Raw genomic sequence first — 16,180 nt, forward strand, 5'->3', positions numbered from 1 at the left:
AACCCGTCTCAGATTTAATCCCTTCTCTGGTGCAGATCCACCCGAGCGCCTGCTGTGGCTACAAGAACGAACTCGTGGGTTCCTCACACTCACTAGAACGTCCAGCATCACCGAGTCCTGTGCCCCAAACCCACCGCGAACCACCATCAGCCTCAGCATTGAAAGTCCAACTTCTAATAGCACCCCCAGGCAATGAGTGACTTAACCAGCAACCAGTCACACGCAAGTGAACAGTCCCAAGACCCAAGGGGAGCAGGGTGCCAGGCAGCACCCCAGCCACACTCTCTCCACCAACAGGACATGGTCCTGCCTTTCGTTTGAAGGCCACTCCTGTGGAAGGCGGGAGATGGAGCACAGGATGGAATCCAGGGAGGACTCCCGGTTCCAGAACAAGCCCCAAACACAGTCAAGTCCCAAAGGAGCTGTGCAAGGTTCCCTCCAAGGCACTGGCTGAAAAAGCCCGACTTTTATGGACTGAACGGCCACGAGGTGGGTGGTGGGCCAGGCTTACAAGCTCTGGGTGGTCTGGGGCCAGGACCACGTCTGTAAAACAATATTTGTTTGTTTGGTGGGGAGGGAGAAACAAGAAGCATGGACACTTGTTATGCAAACTCTTTCTCTGCATCCACCCGCTGGGTCACCCAGGCCTGCAGCTTGAGAAGACAAACCCAAGGTGACAGAGCACAAAGAGCCAGCCTGTGTCACCCAGAGCCCTCGAAGGCGGGGCTGGTGGGCATCTGGCCCTGGGGCCTTGGGCAGAGGGGCGAGGCCGCCTACCTGAGGAGACAGGCCGTTGCTGACGGGGTTCATGTGGTTGGAGGGCGCCGCCGCGTTCATGAAGCTGTCGGAGTAGCTGGAGAAGCTGTGGCGGGCTCCGTAGGCGGAGTTGCTGTCCGCGGCCGCGGCGGCCACCGCCAGCCCCCCCTGGTGCATGGTGGACGGTGGCAGGGGCTGGGGCCGGTGCACGGTGCTGCCCCCATCTGTGGAGAGACCCAAGAGCGGGCTGAACCAGTGGCCGCACCTTGAAGGGGGGGGGGCGGCCCTCAGGGAGGGAAAGAGCCTCCTGTTTGGAAAGCGAGCTATGAGCCTCCTCCTCCCAGTGCCCACCCAGTGGAGGGAAGGCACCATCTTCTCTTGAAAGGGGACAAGCTGGATTCTGGGCAGGGCACTAGGGACTGGCCAAGTCTGGACAGACAGCCAATCAACTTGCCAGGCCACCTCTAGGCGACTGCATCGGCCCTGCTGCCCAGCGCCTGGCACCCATTGGGTGCACGCTCAGTAACTCGTCTGGACTGAGTCAGGCCTCCGTCAATCTCTCCAGGCTTCTCCTGATAGCATTTCTTCAGTAGCAACCACCTGCCAGATGCTTTACAAATACCAAGGGTATGAAGCAAGGCTATGGTTCCCATGTTATAAAGAAACCAAAGTTCGGGGGTGGGGCTGGGGCACTTGTGCGAGGAGACAGGCTAGTGAGCGGTGTGGTCAAGGTTTGCACTGCTGCATCTGTTCCTAGCTGCTCGGCTGCAATTCCGCTCCATCAGTGCCCCTCCGTGCAGCCTCCCAGTGGACGGGACCATCCTCCTTGGCAAAGGTTTGGTTTCTCATCAAGAACCTGAGACATCCCCCTGCTCCTCAGCCTCCAGAGCTCCAGCCTGCCAGCCCTTTAAGAGGAGGCCAGCAGGGCTTCATGAAGCAGATGTCAGGTAGTGGGATCCCTACTGTGTGCTGGGGGTCGGGGTGGAGAGGGAGGGCAGAAGTGGAGACAGGATCCAAGGAGGGAGGGGAGGAACCTTTCTCCTCCTGCAAAGCTCACCTTCTCTTCCGCATCCTAATAGGACCCAGGAGAGTCCTGTGACTGAACAGTTTGAGAAGCTCTGCTCCCAATGTGGACCTGGAGGTGACCTTGCTAATCCTCACCTGGATGCTCTGTGGCAGAGCCAAGAAGTTCAAGGGCAGGACCTCGACCTCACCTTTTTGTCTTAATAGCCTGTCCTCGTGGAAGCTGACAAATGGCCATAAATATACAATCCTCGCTTTTCCTTCTCTGTTAAGGAAGGAGCCAGGGGCGAGGAGAGAGGGACAGAGGGCATGGCTAAGGTGCCAGGGTGGGCTCGGGCACTCACCTTGGGAAATGGTGGTGGTAGGGTAGGTGGAATCCGGCAGCTGGTAGGGGGGCAGCGTGGGCATGCCGGTGGGCGGAAAGCCCCCGGGCAGAAGGTGGTTGAACGCTGCCAGCTGATTGGCTCCTGCCTGCTTACGCCAACGCGCACGGCGGTTGCTGAACCAGACCTGTGGGGTCGAGAGTGGAGAAGGGAGTCCTTATCCTGGCTCCTGGCGGAGAGCTGAGACTCAGCTGAAACAAGCCTCCCTCCCACTCTGGCCCATCTCTCACCCTGCCCCCGCCATCACCCTCCGTCCAGGCAGCATCCTCCACCAGGAGGCCACCCCCACCTTCCTGTGCGGGGACAGTTTGCAGAGAGCTGTCATAGGCACGGTCCCGTTCTGTCCTCATGACCTCCCAGCAGGGCTTATGATCATTGCCCCCATTTTACAGATGAGCAAACTGAGACCCGGAGAGAGGGAGTGGCTTGCCCACGTGACAGGCTATGTGGCTCTGGGTACAGTGCTCTTTCCACAGGCCCCTTGACTGGGGAAGCCACCTCCACAGTCACGGGGGTTGGGGACACAGGCGTCAGTGGAAAACCAACCTCACATCTTTGTGACTCCCTTTCCTCCACGCCCTGTGCTGGCACCTCACAGTCCTGTCTGTGCACGGAACCACGAGACATGTCCTCCTATTCCCATTTCACAGACGGGAAAACGGAGGCTCACAGAGGTCAAACAACTTGCCAAGACCACACAGATGGACTTAAGGCTCCAACTTAAATCATCCTAACTTTTCAGAACCCACTTATCCGAATTTGCCAACAAGACCTGGTTTTCATGCTGCTTCTCTTTGTTCCTCGGGCACCAGGTTCTGCGGGCAGAGGCTCTGCCTCCCTTGCTCCCTGCTCACTGCTCCATAGGTGCTCACCCAATACTTGTTGAATGAATGAATGAATGAATGAATGGGAGAACAAACAAACAAGGGAAGGAAGAGAGGACTTTGCCAGGGTTGGGGCCATAAGGCTCCATGGGGAGCCAGACCCTCCTTGTGGGGTAAAGGCCCGAACCTTCCCTGGCATAGGATCACTGGAGACCCCCTCGCCTCCAGACCACCCCTGTGGATATGCCAGCTGGAAGGAGGGGTCTTATGCGTGCCTGGTATCGCTTGTCTTTTGTCCCAGGGGAGAAATGAGGTTCAGCTTTCTAAGCCGGTGACCAGAGCAGCTGGCTCTCACCAGTACAGGAGTCGCCGAGAAAGGAGTCGGGGCCACTAAATTGGCATGAAAACTGGCCCCAAATAAAACCAAAGTCCCGATTTCTCCTGTTTCCTCACCTGCCAACTGCGGAGACCAATCCTATCTCCCTCCCTCCCTCCTGGGACTGTGGTGACGATGGTGAAGATAATGAATGCCAAGTGTTGAGCATCGTGCCTGGCATAGAAGTGCATTAGACTTGGGATGGAGTGTTGTGAAAAGATTTGGTTTAAGTTACTAATTAGCGAGTCCCTCTCCAGTGGTTCTCAACCTTTCTAGTGCCGCGACCCTTTAATACAGTTCCTCATGCTGTGGTGACCCCCAAACATAATATTATTTTGGTTGCTACTTCATAACTGTAGTTTTGCTACAGTTATGATTTGTAATGTAAATATCTGTGTTTTCCGATGGTCTTAGGCGACCCTGCTAGTGGTTCTCAACCTGTGTGTGGGTCGCGACCCACAGGTTGAGACCCACTGCTGTAGAGCCTGAGACCATCGGAAGACACAGATATTTACCATCTTAGTATTTGTAAAAACTTGAGTTACAAACCCCTGCTGACACAGGTTTACCTGCTGACTTGTTTATTTGAGCATCAGCTCCATGACAGCAGTGATTTCTGTCTGCCAAATCCCCGGTGCCTAGACCAGTGTCTGGCACATAGTAGGTGCTCAATAAATGAGTGCCAGGTGAATGAACCTGGAGTTTCCAGAGTGGCCAGGATAGGGACCACCAAGAACAGGTGGAGTTTTAATCATAATGACCCCATACTTATGGCATTTTCGTGCGCTGGCCACTTTCTAAGTGTGTGTGTGTGTGTGTGTGTGTGTGTGCACGTGTGGGTGTTTCCATGTCATCATTTAATCCTCAGACCCTATTACTTCATCTCCACTTTGCAGACGAGGAAACTGAGAGCGAAGGGAGTAATTGATGGAGCTGGAATTCACACCGAGGCCTCTGTCTCTGAGACAACTCAACCATTCCACTATCCCACCCACCTCCCAGGGCATGAAAGCTGGTTGCCAAAAGGAGGGGGTGGGGGACTGGGTAAAAAAGGTGAAGGGATTAAGAAGTATAAATGGGTAGTTACAAAATAGTCATGGGGATGTGAAGTTCAAATTAGGGAATAGATTCCATAATCCTATCTAATAAAAGGGTAATATGCAAATTAACTATCACTCCCTCACAAAGATGGCGGCACTCAGTCCTCTCAGCCCTGCCGGAGTCCCTCAGTCAATGCTTGCTTCATTGCCACGCCCAGCTTGGGCTGGCCCCCCGGAGCTGGAGCAGACATGGACAGAGACAGGGGCCTGGCCTGCAGCTTCTGTGGTGAGTGCAGGCCTGAAGAGGAGATGGTGGGCCTGCCTCCTGCAGAAGCAGCACGGGTCCCTCCCGTCTCCCATGGATGCAGCATGGCTCCCGGCAGCATGCTAGCGGTTCCCGATGGCTTCCGAGGAAGTGGCAGGAGGCCTACTGTGTGCAATGTTGCACGATGCACTACTAGTCACGGGGAACGTAGTAACTATGTATGGTGCCAGGTGGGTACTGAAATTATGGGAAAATTCTTTGAAAAGTATATGACTGTCTAAGTACTATGCTGTACACTTGAAACTAATATGAAATAATATTGAGTGTACACTGTGATTGAAAAAGAAAATTGAAGTTAAAAAGTGGCATAAGATTGCAAAATCCCTGAACCATAGACTCTTAGAATCAGATGCTGAGACCCCTAAAGTCTTTCTAGAGCCATAAACCTAAGCAGCGCTCAGCTGACTTCGAGGCCCTGGCCACATACTACCCACAGCGGGAACCCTCCCAGGGGCTTGAGACACGGACTGGGGCACTGCTGCCTGAGTGCTCGGGTCACGGGGACCTCATCACCTCACAGGCAGCCCTGGTGGCCGGTCAGGGTCCTAGAATGTTAAGGGCCTAGGACCATTTCGTTAAATTCCTTTACTTACAGACGGAAAATTAAGTCTCAGGAAGGAAACTGACTGTTAAAGGTGCTGCCGATGGTCAGAGACAGGAATCCCGGGGAACCTAGATTGTGGCTCCCAGTCCTGTGCCCTCCTTTCTGCCGACCTTTACCTGGAACTCAGACATCTCCCTGCCGGCCTGGTCCTGCCCCGGGGCCTCAGAGCAGCCATGTCCTCCAAGTCTCCCCTTCTCCGGGCCAAACGTCCCATCCTTCCTGTCTCCACTTTTATTCATTCATTTTTTGTTACCCTTTGTTCATTCTCTCTCTCTTTTTTATTTTTTTATTTTTATTTTTTAGCATTTCTCCTTCTGCCCTCTGCAGGGAAAGCTCTCCGGCTGGGAGCTCACAGCCTGAGGGGGACACCCTGCCCTGCCAGGGGGAGCCCAGGGTCTGAGAGGGGAGTCAGCATGTGGAGGATGTCTGCCTGGGCCCCTCGCTCTGGGTATGTCTGTCCCCCCTCTTCCCAGCCCCCTCCCTCCCTGGACCTTGAGTGACACCTGTTCCCGGGTCCCCTGGGCCAATAAAAGCTGCCCTGACAGCCAGGAAATTTTACAAGCAGCGGCCAGGCTTCAAGGTGGTGGGAAGCAGCCTTGGCCCAGACGTGGGGATGAGAAAACACCCAGGAATGTGCCAGGAGAACAGCTGCAGGGGGATCAGAGGGGGGGAGGGAGGCCGAGGGGGCAGGCTCGGGTATCACCGGAGAGGAGGGGAGGCGATGAGATGAGCTGGCTGCTGCCGCCTGCCCTGCCCCTTGGGTCTCTCTCAAAGGCAGCCAAGGCCCCACTCCCGGAGTGGGGGTGGGGAGGGTAGAGGGAGGTACACTGGTTCCTAGAGTGGCTAAATGCCACTTTGCTTCTAGGACTTTCCCTATTGCTTTCAGATTGCAGCTCTGAGTCCCTTTCTACTTCCTGGATGGTAAGAACCAGGTCTCAGGGGGTCTCCAGGCCAAGCTCAGCCCCAAACCAGCTCTGTGCCTCTGGACATGCCACTTCTCCCAGCCTCAGTCCTGTACCCACAGCGTGGGGGTGGCCATGCCAACGCTGACAAGGGGGTCAGAGGTTCCGCCAGGTCATGCATGACAAGCCCAAGCCCTGTGACTGGCACAAGGGGGTGCCCAACAAAGGCTAGTTAGCCTCAGATGGAGGTGCCCCAGGGGAGCAGTTTGGGGTGACCTCCCCCTGCCGAACTGTTCCCCCCCACCCCGTTCAGGGAGAAGATAGGCCAGTATGGGTCCCACGGGAGCTGTCTGACATGACCTGCACCTCCACCACCCAGCCTGAGCCCTCCCCAGCGGGGGGACACTCTCTCTGCACTCAGAGGCAAGCCCTGACCCCGCTCCAGGCCTTGCACCCCAGCGGGCTCTGCTCTTTCCGCACTCCCCTCCTCCACCCCGCTGGTTGGGGACCTGACACTTGAGGATGTGAAGGGGGTGTTCAAGGTCTGGGCACCCTCATCTGTGTTTCTAACACACCAGGAAACCATCATGTCTGGCTGCCCAGTCTGCTTGCATGCTTCCCATAACGGGAACCTCATTACCCATCTTAGGAAGCTAGGCCTGTTCAGAGACTTGCCTCCAAACTACTTTCTCCCTCATCTGAGATTTGGAGGTTTTTGTTCTCTGAGCCCCTCTTCTGGCTGAAATACTGCCCTTCCTTCCTTCTTCCCTTCCTTCCTTCCTCCCTTCCTCCCTCTCTCCCTTCAGCCTCCCCCCTCCCTCCCTCCTTCCCATCCCCTCTTTCTTCTTTTCTCTCTCTTTCCCTTTTCCTTTCTCCCTCCTTTGACCTCTTCTCTTCCTCTGCATCTCTCCCTCCATCCCTCCTCTCATCTTTTCTTTAAAGTCCTTGTTGCCTGGAGAGGTGTCAGCAGGCCTCGCTGCAGCACCTGGCTTCCCCCTCCATCAGTCAGTCAGTCAACCAATGCTTGCTGCCACCTCCTCTGCATCCATTGCTGGTGGCATTGTTTGTCTCACGGTCCTCAGACCACTTGCAACAGAACTCCCCCGGGGGCCCAGTGAACCCTCAGACCCTGGCCACCCCGCTGCCTTAATTCCCGTCTCTGGGGTAGGGCCGCAGTGCCAACCCCGGAGACGCCTCTCACCTGGACGCGCGCCTCGGTCAGCTTGGTCCTCTGTGCCAGCTCCTCGCGGGTGTAGATGTCGGGGTAGTGCGTCCTCTCGAAGGCCTTCTCCAGCTCCTCCAGCTGCTCGGCCGTGAACGTGGTCCGGCTGCGGCGCTGCTTGCGCTTCAGGGGGAGGTCCGGTTCCGACTCCACGTCGGAGCCCTCGTCCAGCCGGTTCCCTGCAGCCAGACGAGAGGGAGGGGGAAGGCGGCCTGGTGAGACAGAGGGGTACTCTGGACCCACCTCCCAGCCCGTCACTGCACTGAGGGAGCACCCCTCTGTGGGCACTGCTTCTCAGAAGGAAGAGTGGGAGCAACCCCCAAGCCCAGCCTGGGGGACCGGTTAAACCCCTCATGGCACAATCACCCCTTAAAGAAGAGACTCGCCTGCAGCGGGGCATTTAGTTATTTCCACGGATGGGAAGGGTGTCGGGACAGAGGAGTCCGGGGGTGGTTTCATGACGAAAAACACTTGTCCACATTTCCAGAACTACATTCTCCGAGAAGGAGGTGATTTAAGGGCACATGAACCACACCTGAGTAATCCCGACGGTACAAAAAAGGCCAGCTACCAGCCAGCGTGCAAAGACCAGCCCCTCTTGGGAAGCGGGTGGATGACACGGTATGGATGGGACACTACAGCCCGAGGCGAACAGATGTTAGCCGCCGGGTGACGGGACCTTTGTTTTTCTTCTTTATACTTGTTGGTAGTTTAGTATTTTTAAAATAAGGACCATTTAAACAACGACGCTATTGTATTTGGGGGAAAGATTGCAAAAATGAAGGAAAGGAGGAAGGGAGGGAGGGAAGGAGGGAGGGAGGGAGGGGGGGAGGGACAGAGGGAACAATACAATAGTGTCCTGTCTCTACCCCTGTTCTTACTCAACTGTTTCAAACATGGGTTCCATGAATAGGCCGAGGCCCGCCCACAAGGGACAACCTCCCCACTCGCACCCCAATAGCCTAATGCAGCCTCTGAGATGGCACATGGAGGTGAAGGGAAAGGCATTCCAGGCGGGGGAGGGGGTGAGCATGTGCACAGGCCTGGCATGTCAAAGGGCACGGTGGGTGTGTTCTCACAGGGCTGCAGCCATGCTGGGAGCTCACCTCAGCTTGGGCAATGCCCCTCGGCCCATGTGCCCTCCCCTGGTCCTGCTGCTGTGGCCACTGCACTGTCGTGCCTGCTTTTGATTGGCCGCTGCCAGGCTGTCCCTGCTTGTGACAACAAGGAAACCACAGGCCGGGGACCCCTCCCTTCATCGTCCCCTACCTCGTTCCTAAAGGCAGAGCCTGGGGTCGGATCCAACCCCCTCATCCGCCCTCCCCCGGCTGCCTGTCAACCCGTCACTGAGAGGCGGCCACGGTGGGCACAGCTGGCAGCCTGGGCACCTTCCCCAGCACGTCTGGGGCTCAGAGCCAAAGACAACTAATCGCAAGGATTTGTTTCCCGAAACTCACTGTGGTTACACAGTCCAGGTCCCTTCAGACCTCTCTGGATCTCTGGCTAGTGGTGAGGAGAGGGAGCCCTCGGGGCCTCCGGAGGAAGTAGTAGGGTGTGGCAGGCAGGCAGGAGGGAGGCCAGCCCGCTGGTGACCAGGCACCAGACTCCCTCCTCGAGGGGGGGCCCTGGAGCTCAGACAGGAGCTGAGTGAGAAGGACCTGTGGCCCTGTCCTTGGAGAAACCCCAGACTGCCTCCACCTCAGTTCCTCCAGCAATGTCGTCCAGCAATGCCGAGATGGGGGGATGCCCTGGGCACACGTGGTTCCACGTGGTAGTATCTGCCGCGTGGCAATGAGCACTGGACTCCTGTCTAGTGCAACTGAAGACTAAATTTTCTTGTTATTTCATGTTCGTTTACATTTACGTGGCCAGGTGTGGCTGGTGGCTACCACCCAGGACAGTAGGGGGTTGGATCTGACCTTTAACACTGCTGTTCTCTCTTCCTAAGAAGGAGGGGTCCGGCCTCTAGTAAGATGAACAGCATTGTTTTTGTGGTTTCTGTCTGTATAGGGCATGATGCTCATTTTCCAATTATGGGAGCACTCGTTTTTCCTTGGATTCAGTGTTGGAGGTGCTTTCGTGTAAGTTTTTTTTTTTTTTTTTTTTTAAATATATTTTATTGATTTTTTTACAGAGAGGAAGGGAGAGAGATAGAGAGCTAGAAATGTCGATGAGAGAGAATCATCAACCAGCTGCCTCTTGCGCACTCCCCACCGGGGATGTGCCCGCAACCAACATACATGCCCCTTGCGGGAATCGAACCTGGGACCTTTCAGTCCGCAGACCGACACTCTTCCTGTAAATTTTTAAGGAAATAACAGAACAGGCTCTGGGGCTGTACCCAAAAGCATGGATGCAGTTAGCAACTGGCCAGCTGCTGGATGCATTCAAGATGCTTCTGACACTGCCTTGCCCAGCCTCAGTGCCTGCTCAGTGCCCAGCCTCAGTGCCCGCTCAGTGCCCAGCCTCAGTGCCGCTCGGGCCCCGTGTGCATCCAATGCCCTTGCCCTCTAAGCTCCGGCAGCTTTCTAGACTCACTGTGGCATCTGGGTTCCTTCCTCCTCATCCTCCTGCTCCTCCCGCCCCTTGTTCAGCACAGACCTGGGGTCTTTGGGGCCCAGAGGGATGCCCAGACCAAAACCCAGACTGGGGAAGGCAACACGGCCCTTGGGCCTCTGTTGGGTGAAAGGATCCTCTCTAGGATGTTGACCGTTGCCATAACAACGTTCTGGATGGTGAGTGGGGAGAGCAAGGCTCTGTCCCACTAGCCAGAGTGAGAGAGGTCCGAAGGGACCCGGACTGTGTAACTCCAGGCCGCCTCCCTGGCCCAGCCGGGGGAAGGGAGCCCTCTTGGTCTATGCCAGCTTCACAGCGGACTGGGCTATTGGCTCCTTTACACTGAGGGAAAAGGCTCAGAGAGGTTCAGCAACTTGGTGGAGGCCACACAGCCTGTAAGTGCCTGCTCATTTCTGGACAAGGAAGGGGAGGGAGGATAGATTGGGAGGATGTGGGGGACCCGCTGGGGCAGCTCTGGTCCAGTCAGGAGCCCTGGTCTGGGAGGCCTGACACCCGGGTTCTGGGCTCTGTCTTTCCCCTCCACTGGGTGGCCTTGGATCAGGGGCTTCCCCTCTGGACCTCGGTGTTCCCGGCTGTGAGGAGGAGGACGGTGATACATGCCTGGGTGTCCCACGGGGCGGCTTTGAGAACGGAATGAAATGAAGTCTGAGGGAATAATTTGGAGCCGTAGAGGGGCACGCACATGAAGGCTGCTGCTGCTGCTGCTGAAGGTGATGATGATGGTGATGATGATGGTGGTGATGATGGTGATGGTTACAGAAAGGGTGGAGGGTGGGTGCAGGACCAAAGCAGCCTGAGTGAAGGGGGCTCACTCACTGAGCCCTGATGCCCCCCTCCCCCCATCCCTCACTTCAGTTTCCCCAATGATGCTCTCCCGCCTCCGGAACCCATTAGTCTCTGAGTTAAATTAATCAACAGGATTAGGTGGACTTGGCCACAGAGAGGCCTGGGCGGCGGGGGCTGAGTCCTCCGCGCATCGAAAGCCCGGGCAGCTGGCGCGGGGAGGGGCTGCAGGAGAGCGGGCATGGGAGCGCATTCATTAAGGGGAGCCGCACAGGGGCGGGCGCGGAAGCAGCCTCCTGGCCAGCTGCACCCCATTCCCGCTCTCCAGCAGCTGGGAGACGGGAAGATTCATGGAGGCAGGACAGGCTGGTGCTGGAGATGGGGGCCCCGGAGAGAGAGAGGGATACGGGGAGGGGCCCTCCTGGGTTCCCGGATCGTCCCTCTGCTTAGGGCTGTGGGGAGTCTGACACAGAAAACCAGCCCCACTGTGGGGCTCTCCAACCTTTGGGGAGGAAACAGTCTCAGGAAGCCCCCCGCCTGCCGTCTGATGGAAGAGCTATCGGGTATCCCCCCGTTTCAGGGCGTCCCAGTCCGATGAAGGAAACAGCTTCCAGCTGAAGGGGGGGCCAGGGCAGGTGTGAAACACGTGACTTGAGAGCCACAGAACAGCCCAAGGAGGGAGTGAGCCACGGGGAGGGGAGAGAAGGAGGATGGACCCTAAGGGTGGGCAGAATGAGATCTGCTCAGGCAGAGGCCAGCCCAGGCCAGGCTGCTGGAAGTGGGGAGCATATTGCTGGGGCAGCCCTCACAGTCCCCGCCCCATCCTCCCCCCTCCTCTGAAGACCACCAGCTTTCACAACCCCTGACCCTGGAAGCCTCGATAGGCCAGCGAGGCCCTGCCCCAAGTGCCCTACCTCTCCCACGTGGTACCAGTCCAGCTCTCGGCCTCCTGAAGTGACCGAGCCGGGCCCTCTCCATGTCCAGCTTCTGAACGGGAGCTTCCTCTGCTTGGACTGCCTCCCCTCCCCAGGGGCCGCCTGTTCAGCCAGCAGAGCCCAGCCCTGGGGGCCCCCAGCACCACTTCCTGGCCAGGCTGGCTTCAGGGCCAGTACTCGGGGCTCCCCAAGCTCACCGGGAGACACCAAGCCCGCCATCGCTGCGTGTCTGGGCCCCACTGCACCAGGAGACCCTTGACGGCAACAGGGACGGTGCTAGCACACAGCAGGCGCTCAATAGAGGCTTCTTGGATGGACAGGGCTTTGAGGGACAATTACGAAGTTTCTGTGAAATAGTCCTGCCTCAATGCAACAGTCACCCCCTTATGCTGTGCACGTTCCCTGCAGCGCACAAGCCTTCCGTTAGCCTGACACCGTTTGTCCCCATGACCCCCGAGGGCCAGGCCAGCAGGAACAGCCCCGTTTCCCAGGTGCTCGGTGGAATCCCAGGGTCGTGGGCCTGGCAGGGAAACCCAGGGCTCAGGACTCCCAGCTCAGTGGCTGTCGACTTGGCAGCAGTGAATTCTGGGGGATGGAGAATTCCATTTCTGATCATGGGAACCGAGGTGGCTCTTCTCTATCCCTGCCCCCCGACCCCGCTCCCCAAGCCTTCCCTGCTCTCCCTTTGCCCAAGCAAAAGCCTTGAAATGAGATGGTCACAGTTCCTGGACCTGCAGGAGGGAGTGGGCCATCTCCAAATCCTCGCCAGACACTCCGGACCAGGGGAGGCTGGCGATGGCCTTCAGGTGTGGGGTCCTTCCCTCAGACCCCCCACCCCCACAGACACCTCCCACCCCTGTTCCTGCGCCCCCATCCCTGCCGCCTCCCAGCCCGGCCTTTATTACAGTTTAACATAGGCTGGCTCTGAGCTGCGGCAGAGAAACGAATCACATAATAGTTGATATGCGTTTTAATCAAGTAATTCGGGCAGAGCCGGGAGCCGGCGAGTGTGGACCGGGCGTCCCTGAATACCAAGCAGGCCTGGGCGCAGGTCTCGGCAAATGGAAAAGCCATTTACAGCTCAGCTGGGGGCCCGAGAGCCGGGCCATGCCCCTCCCTGGAACCGCTCGGCTGTGACGGCGTGTGGTGCGCGCATCTAGGTGATGTCTGCAGGAGCCCACCCCCACCTCACCCCGCACACGGGGCTGGGCGACGGGGATCAGACCGAGAGGTGGGGCTTGAACCCCAAGATGGACCTCCCGGGAAACCACGTCCTCCTGGCCACCTCCTCTGCTTAAACTTCTCCTGGGTGCCCATCTCGGTCTGCCACCCAGGCACCCACAGGGAGACCTGCACTCCCGCTAACACCCCTCTCCTCTCCCTTCACACCTCACCTGTGACCTGACCAGAGCCAAAGCCAGGAGATTCAGGATCCCTGTGAGCCCCCACCCCCTACCCACAACCCACCACCCCCCTGGAGGCCAGCAACCCCAGCGATTGCAGGTCTTTGCACAGGCTGGGTCGCCTGGAGCCCCTCCCGCCCCCCATGGCCTGCCTTCTTCAGGGGGCCCGGCCAAGCAGAGTGGACATTGGAAAGGCTCCGGGCACAGCTGCCTGGGTCTGTGGGTTCCCGTGTAAGAGGGAGAATAGCAGGGCCCCACGCACCTGCCTTGCTTTGCATGGCTCCACAGTCCGTGTCACAGCTGCACGCACTGCATACGCTACTTCACCGCTTGTCCCCAGCTCCCTGCCCCGCGCTGTCCCGAGAGCACCAGCTCCACATGGGGTGGGTGTTTTCGTCGTGTTTGTTTGCTGCTGACTCTCCAGGGGTGGGCACAACGTGGGCACTCACATCCTTGCGGAATGAATGAATGAGCGGACGAGTGAGGAGATTAAAGCTCACAGGACAGTGCCAGGGCCACTCGAGTGCTCAGCAAATGTGTGAACGTGTGTGTGTGTGTGTGTGTGTGTGTGTGTGTGTGTGTGTGACATGCCGTGGAGGAGGCCCCCACTCCCGGAGACCCTAGGAATGGACAGCGCCCACAATGCCCCGCCCCTGCCCGGCTCCTGGGGACTCAGGCCTGGGGCTTGTCCTGGGAAAACCCGCCTCGTGTTTGGTCTCCCACCCCTCCTGCCGCCTCCCACGTTTTCCGGCATCTCTCCCGCTGCGCCCCCTGCAGGCAGCCTCCGTGTTGTCATGTCTGCCTCCGGGCATGTTTCGGGGCTTCCTTTGCTGGGGGACCTGTTCATCCATCTTCCTGGCGGTCCAGGGTGTCGGGAGAGCTCTCTCCCAACACCAGGCCTCCACATGAACCCATTCTTTCCTACCAGCCTCCATCACTGGCCAGCTTTCAGGGCCACGCATGGTCATCAGGCATGTGGGGGGCTGGGACGTGGCTGATCTCAGCCGTGGTCTCCAGTGGCCCATCTCTGCTCTCAGTGACCTTTCCAAACTCTCTCACTGTTTCCCTTCCGTCTCAGCCTCTGATTCCTTGGCTTCTCTGTGAATCCTCACTCTTTCGGACTCCACTGGGGTCCCCCCTCCCAGACAGCCAAGTGGCCAGGACTCAGCACAACTGTCTGCACTGAATGCACTGCAGGCCCGCCCTCTGAGAGGCCCCCGGGGGGTGCGAGGCGCTGGCAGGTGGGAACCCAAACAGGTCCTATCTAACTTCAAGTCCTAGGCTGCTCCTGGGCACTGAGACGCATCAACTGGCCCAATGTCATTCTTCTGGCTCAAGGAAGCCAGGGATGGGGGTGGAGGGTGTGAGGAGGAGTGCGCTTAGGAAGCTTGCAGCCAAAATTTGACAAAAACTTTCCCTTCTCCCAGGCAGTCCCCATCTAACCCATCAGGCTGTCCACTGTCTCTCCCCCCACCCCACTTTTTTTTTTTTTTACTCTGAACCAGATCATGGCTTTGGTGCCAACAGCACAATGCGGTTCTCAGCCACTGGAGGGCGCTCTTCCTACATGCCTCCCAGGAAGGGGCGGATCTGGGAAGGAGGAAGTAGTACTGCTGGAAAAGGTACCCTGTGGTCGCCTTGCTGGCATTCAGAGCCAGGCTTTCTCCCGGTGGAGCCAGAGCTTTTCTGCAGGTGAACCAAGCACGAGCCACCCATGGGGAGGAGAGAGGGCTTGTAGGGGGCTGGAACCTTCTGAGGCAAAGGCATCGGGGAAGACGTACCGAGAGCCGAGTCCCAAACTGGGGTGCACCTGCCCTGAAGGCCAGGAGTGGAGATGAAGATGCCATGAGGCCCTTCCACCTCAGCCTCCTTAACCTGTTGGGATCCTAGGCAATGGTGAGCAATGGTGGAGTTTTGGGAGGGGCAGCAGCTGTGGACTGAGGAGGGGGGAGGCAGGGCATGTAGGCAGGCGCCTGGGAGGCAGGAGCAAGCCCATTACCAGAGAGGCTCAGCTCACCGTCCCCTTTTACACTCCTCCTGTGTCTTTAAGACAATCCCAAAGACAATCGCAGTTTTCTTTGACTTCTTCAGTGGGCGACTGGCAGGGAGAAGGGGGCCTGCCACAGAGGTCTCTTAGGAGCACGGAGCACAGAGGACCACAGAGCATGACCAAGGCAGACTCTGGGGGGAGGTGTGGAGAGAAGCTGTGGTGTCGGATGGACGTGGGGTTCCTGTGAATTCTGGATCTGCCGCCTAAGAGCTAGCGATGCTAGATGTGCTTTTTAACTCCCTCAGTCTCTCTATTTCCAAAATAGGGATGAATGCATGAATGAATGAATGCATGAATGAATGAATACCCCTCTGTCATCTACCATGGTGGGGGCTCTGCACACCCCCAGCCACGCCCAAACCCCACATCCCATCCCGTCTCCAGGGAAAGCCATCCCAGGTGAAATGTGCCCCCGAGAGGAGAGGGTGCCGGCGCCTCAGGTGGGTGCTGCAGCTGGTACACAAACACTGGCAGGTGCTCAGGCCCCAGAGGGAGACAGACCCCCGGGAAGCTGGGCCTGGGGAGGCCTGGACAGCTTTGAAACCAGCGAAGGGGAAAGAGCAGCAGCTGGGGCCCCCGAGGCCAGATGAAGCCGCCGGGCATGGCCAGGAAAAGGCAGGACAGCCACCCGTCAGCACCCACAAAGGCAGAGTGAAAGGGCCATATGCGTGAGAAGTCAAGCCTGCCGGGCCCTCCTTCGGCCCCTCTCCTCCCCTCCCCTCCCCTCCTCTCCCCTCCCCTCCCCTCCCCTCCCCTCCCCTCCCCTCCCCTCCCCTCCCCTCCTCTTCCCTCCCCTCTCCCATCCTTAGTGCTGGAGAGCTAGGAGGCAGGGGATTGCAGCCAGTTGGAAAGCTGTCAAAGGAGGGATGAAAAGTGGATTCAAGACCCCAGCCCCTGCCTCCCTCTGTCCATCAACCCCCCACCCCCGCTTCTGGGCTCCGTCCTTAAACCAGGGGCTCCCTGTACCCCGGAGCCTG

General features: G+C 58.0%; 1 protein-coding gene across 2 annotated transcripts in view; it reads right to left on the reverse strand.

Moving 5' to 3' along the window:
* Positions 1–16,180, reverse strand: part of PAX7 (paired box 7) — a 93,988-nt gene that overhangs the window by 36,219 nt on the left and 41,589 nt on the right. For both annotated transcript variants that reach the window (XM_036445816.2, XM_036445814.2), the window contains exons 5-7: positions 7,435–7,634; positions 2,124–2,289; positions 778–980 (exon numbers count right to left, since the gene is read on the reverse strand). In XM_036445816.2, the coding sequence (XP_036301709.1) occupies positions 778–980; positions 2,124–2,289; positions 7,435–7,634 (569 nt within the window). The remainder of the gene's footprint in view (positions 1–777; positions 981–2,123; positions 2,290–7,434; positions 7,635–16,180) is intronic.

This window comes from Pipistrellus kuhlii, unplaced genomic scaffold (genome assembly GCF_014108245.1).
Source record: "Pipistrellus kuhlii isolate mPipKuh1 unplaced genomic scaffold, mPipKuh1.p scaffold_m20_p_2, whole genome shotgun sequence".
In the NCBI taxonomy this organism is placed as follows: domain Eukaryota; kingdom Metazoa; phylum Chordata; class Mammalia; order Chiroptera; family Vespertilionidae; genus Pipistrellus; species Pipistrellus kuhlii.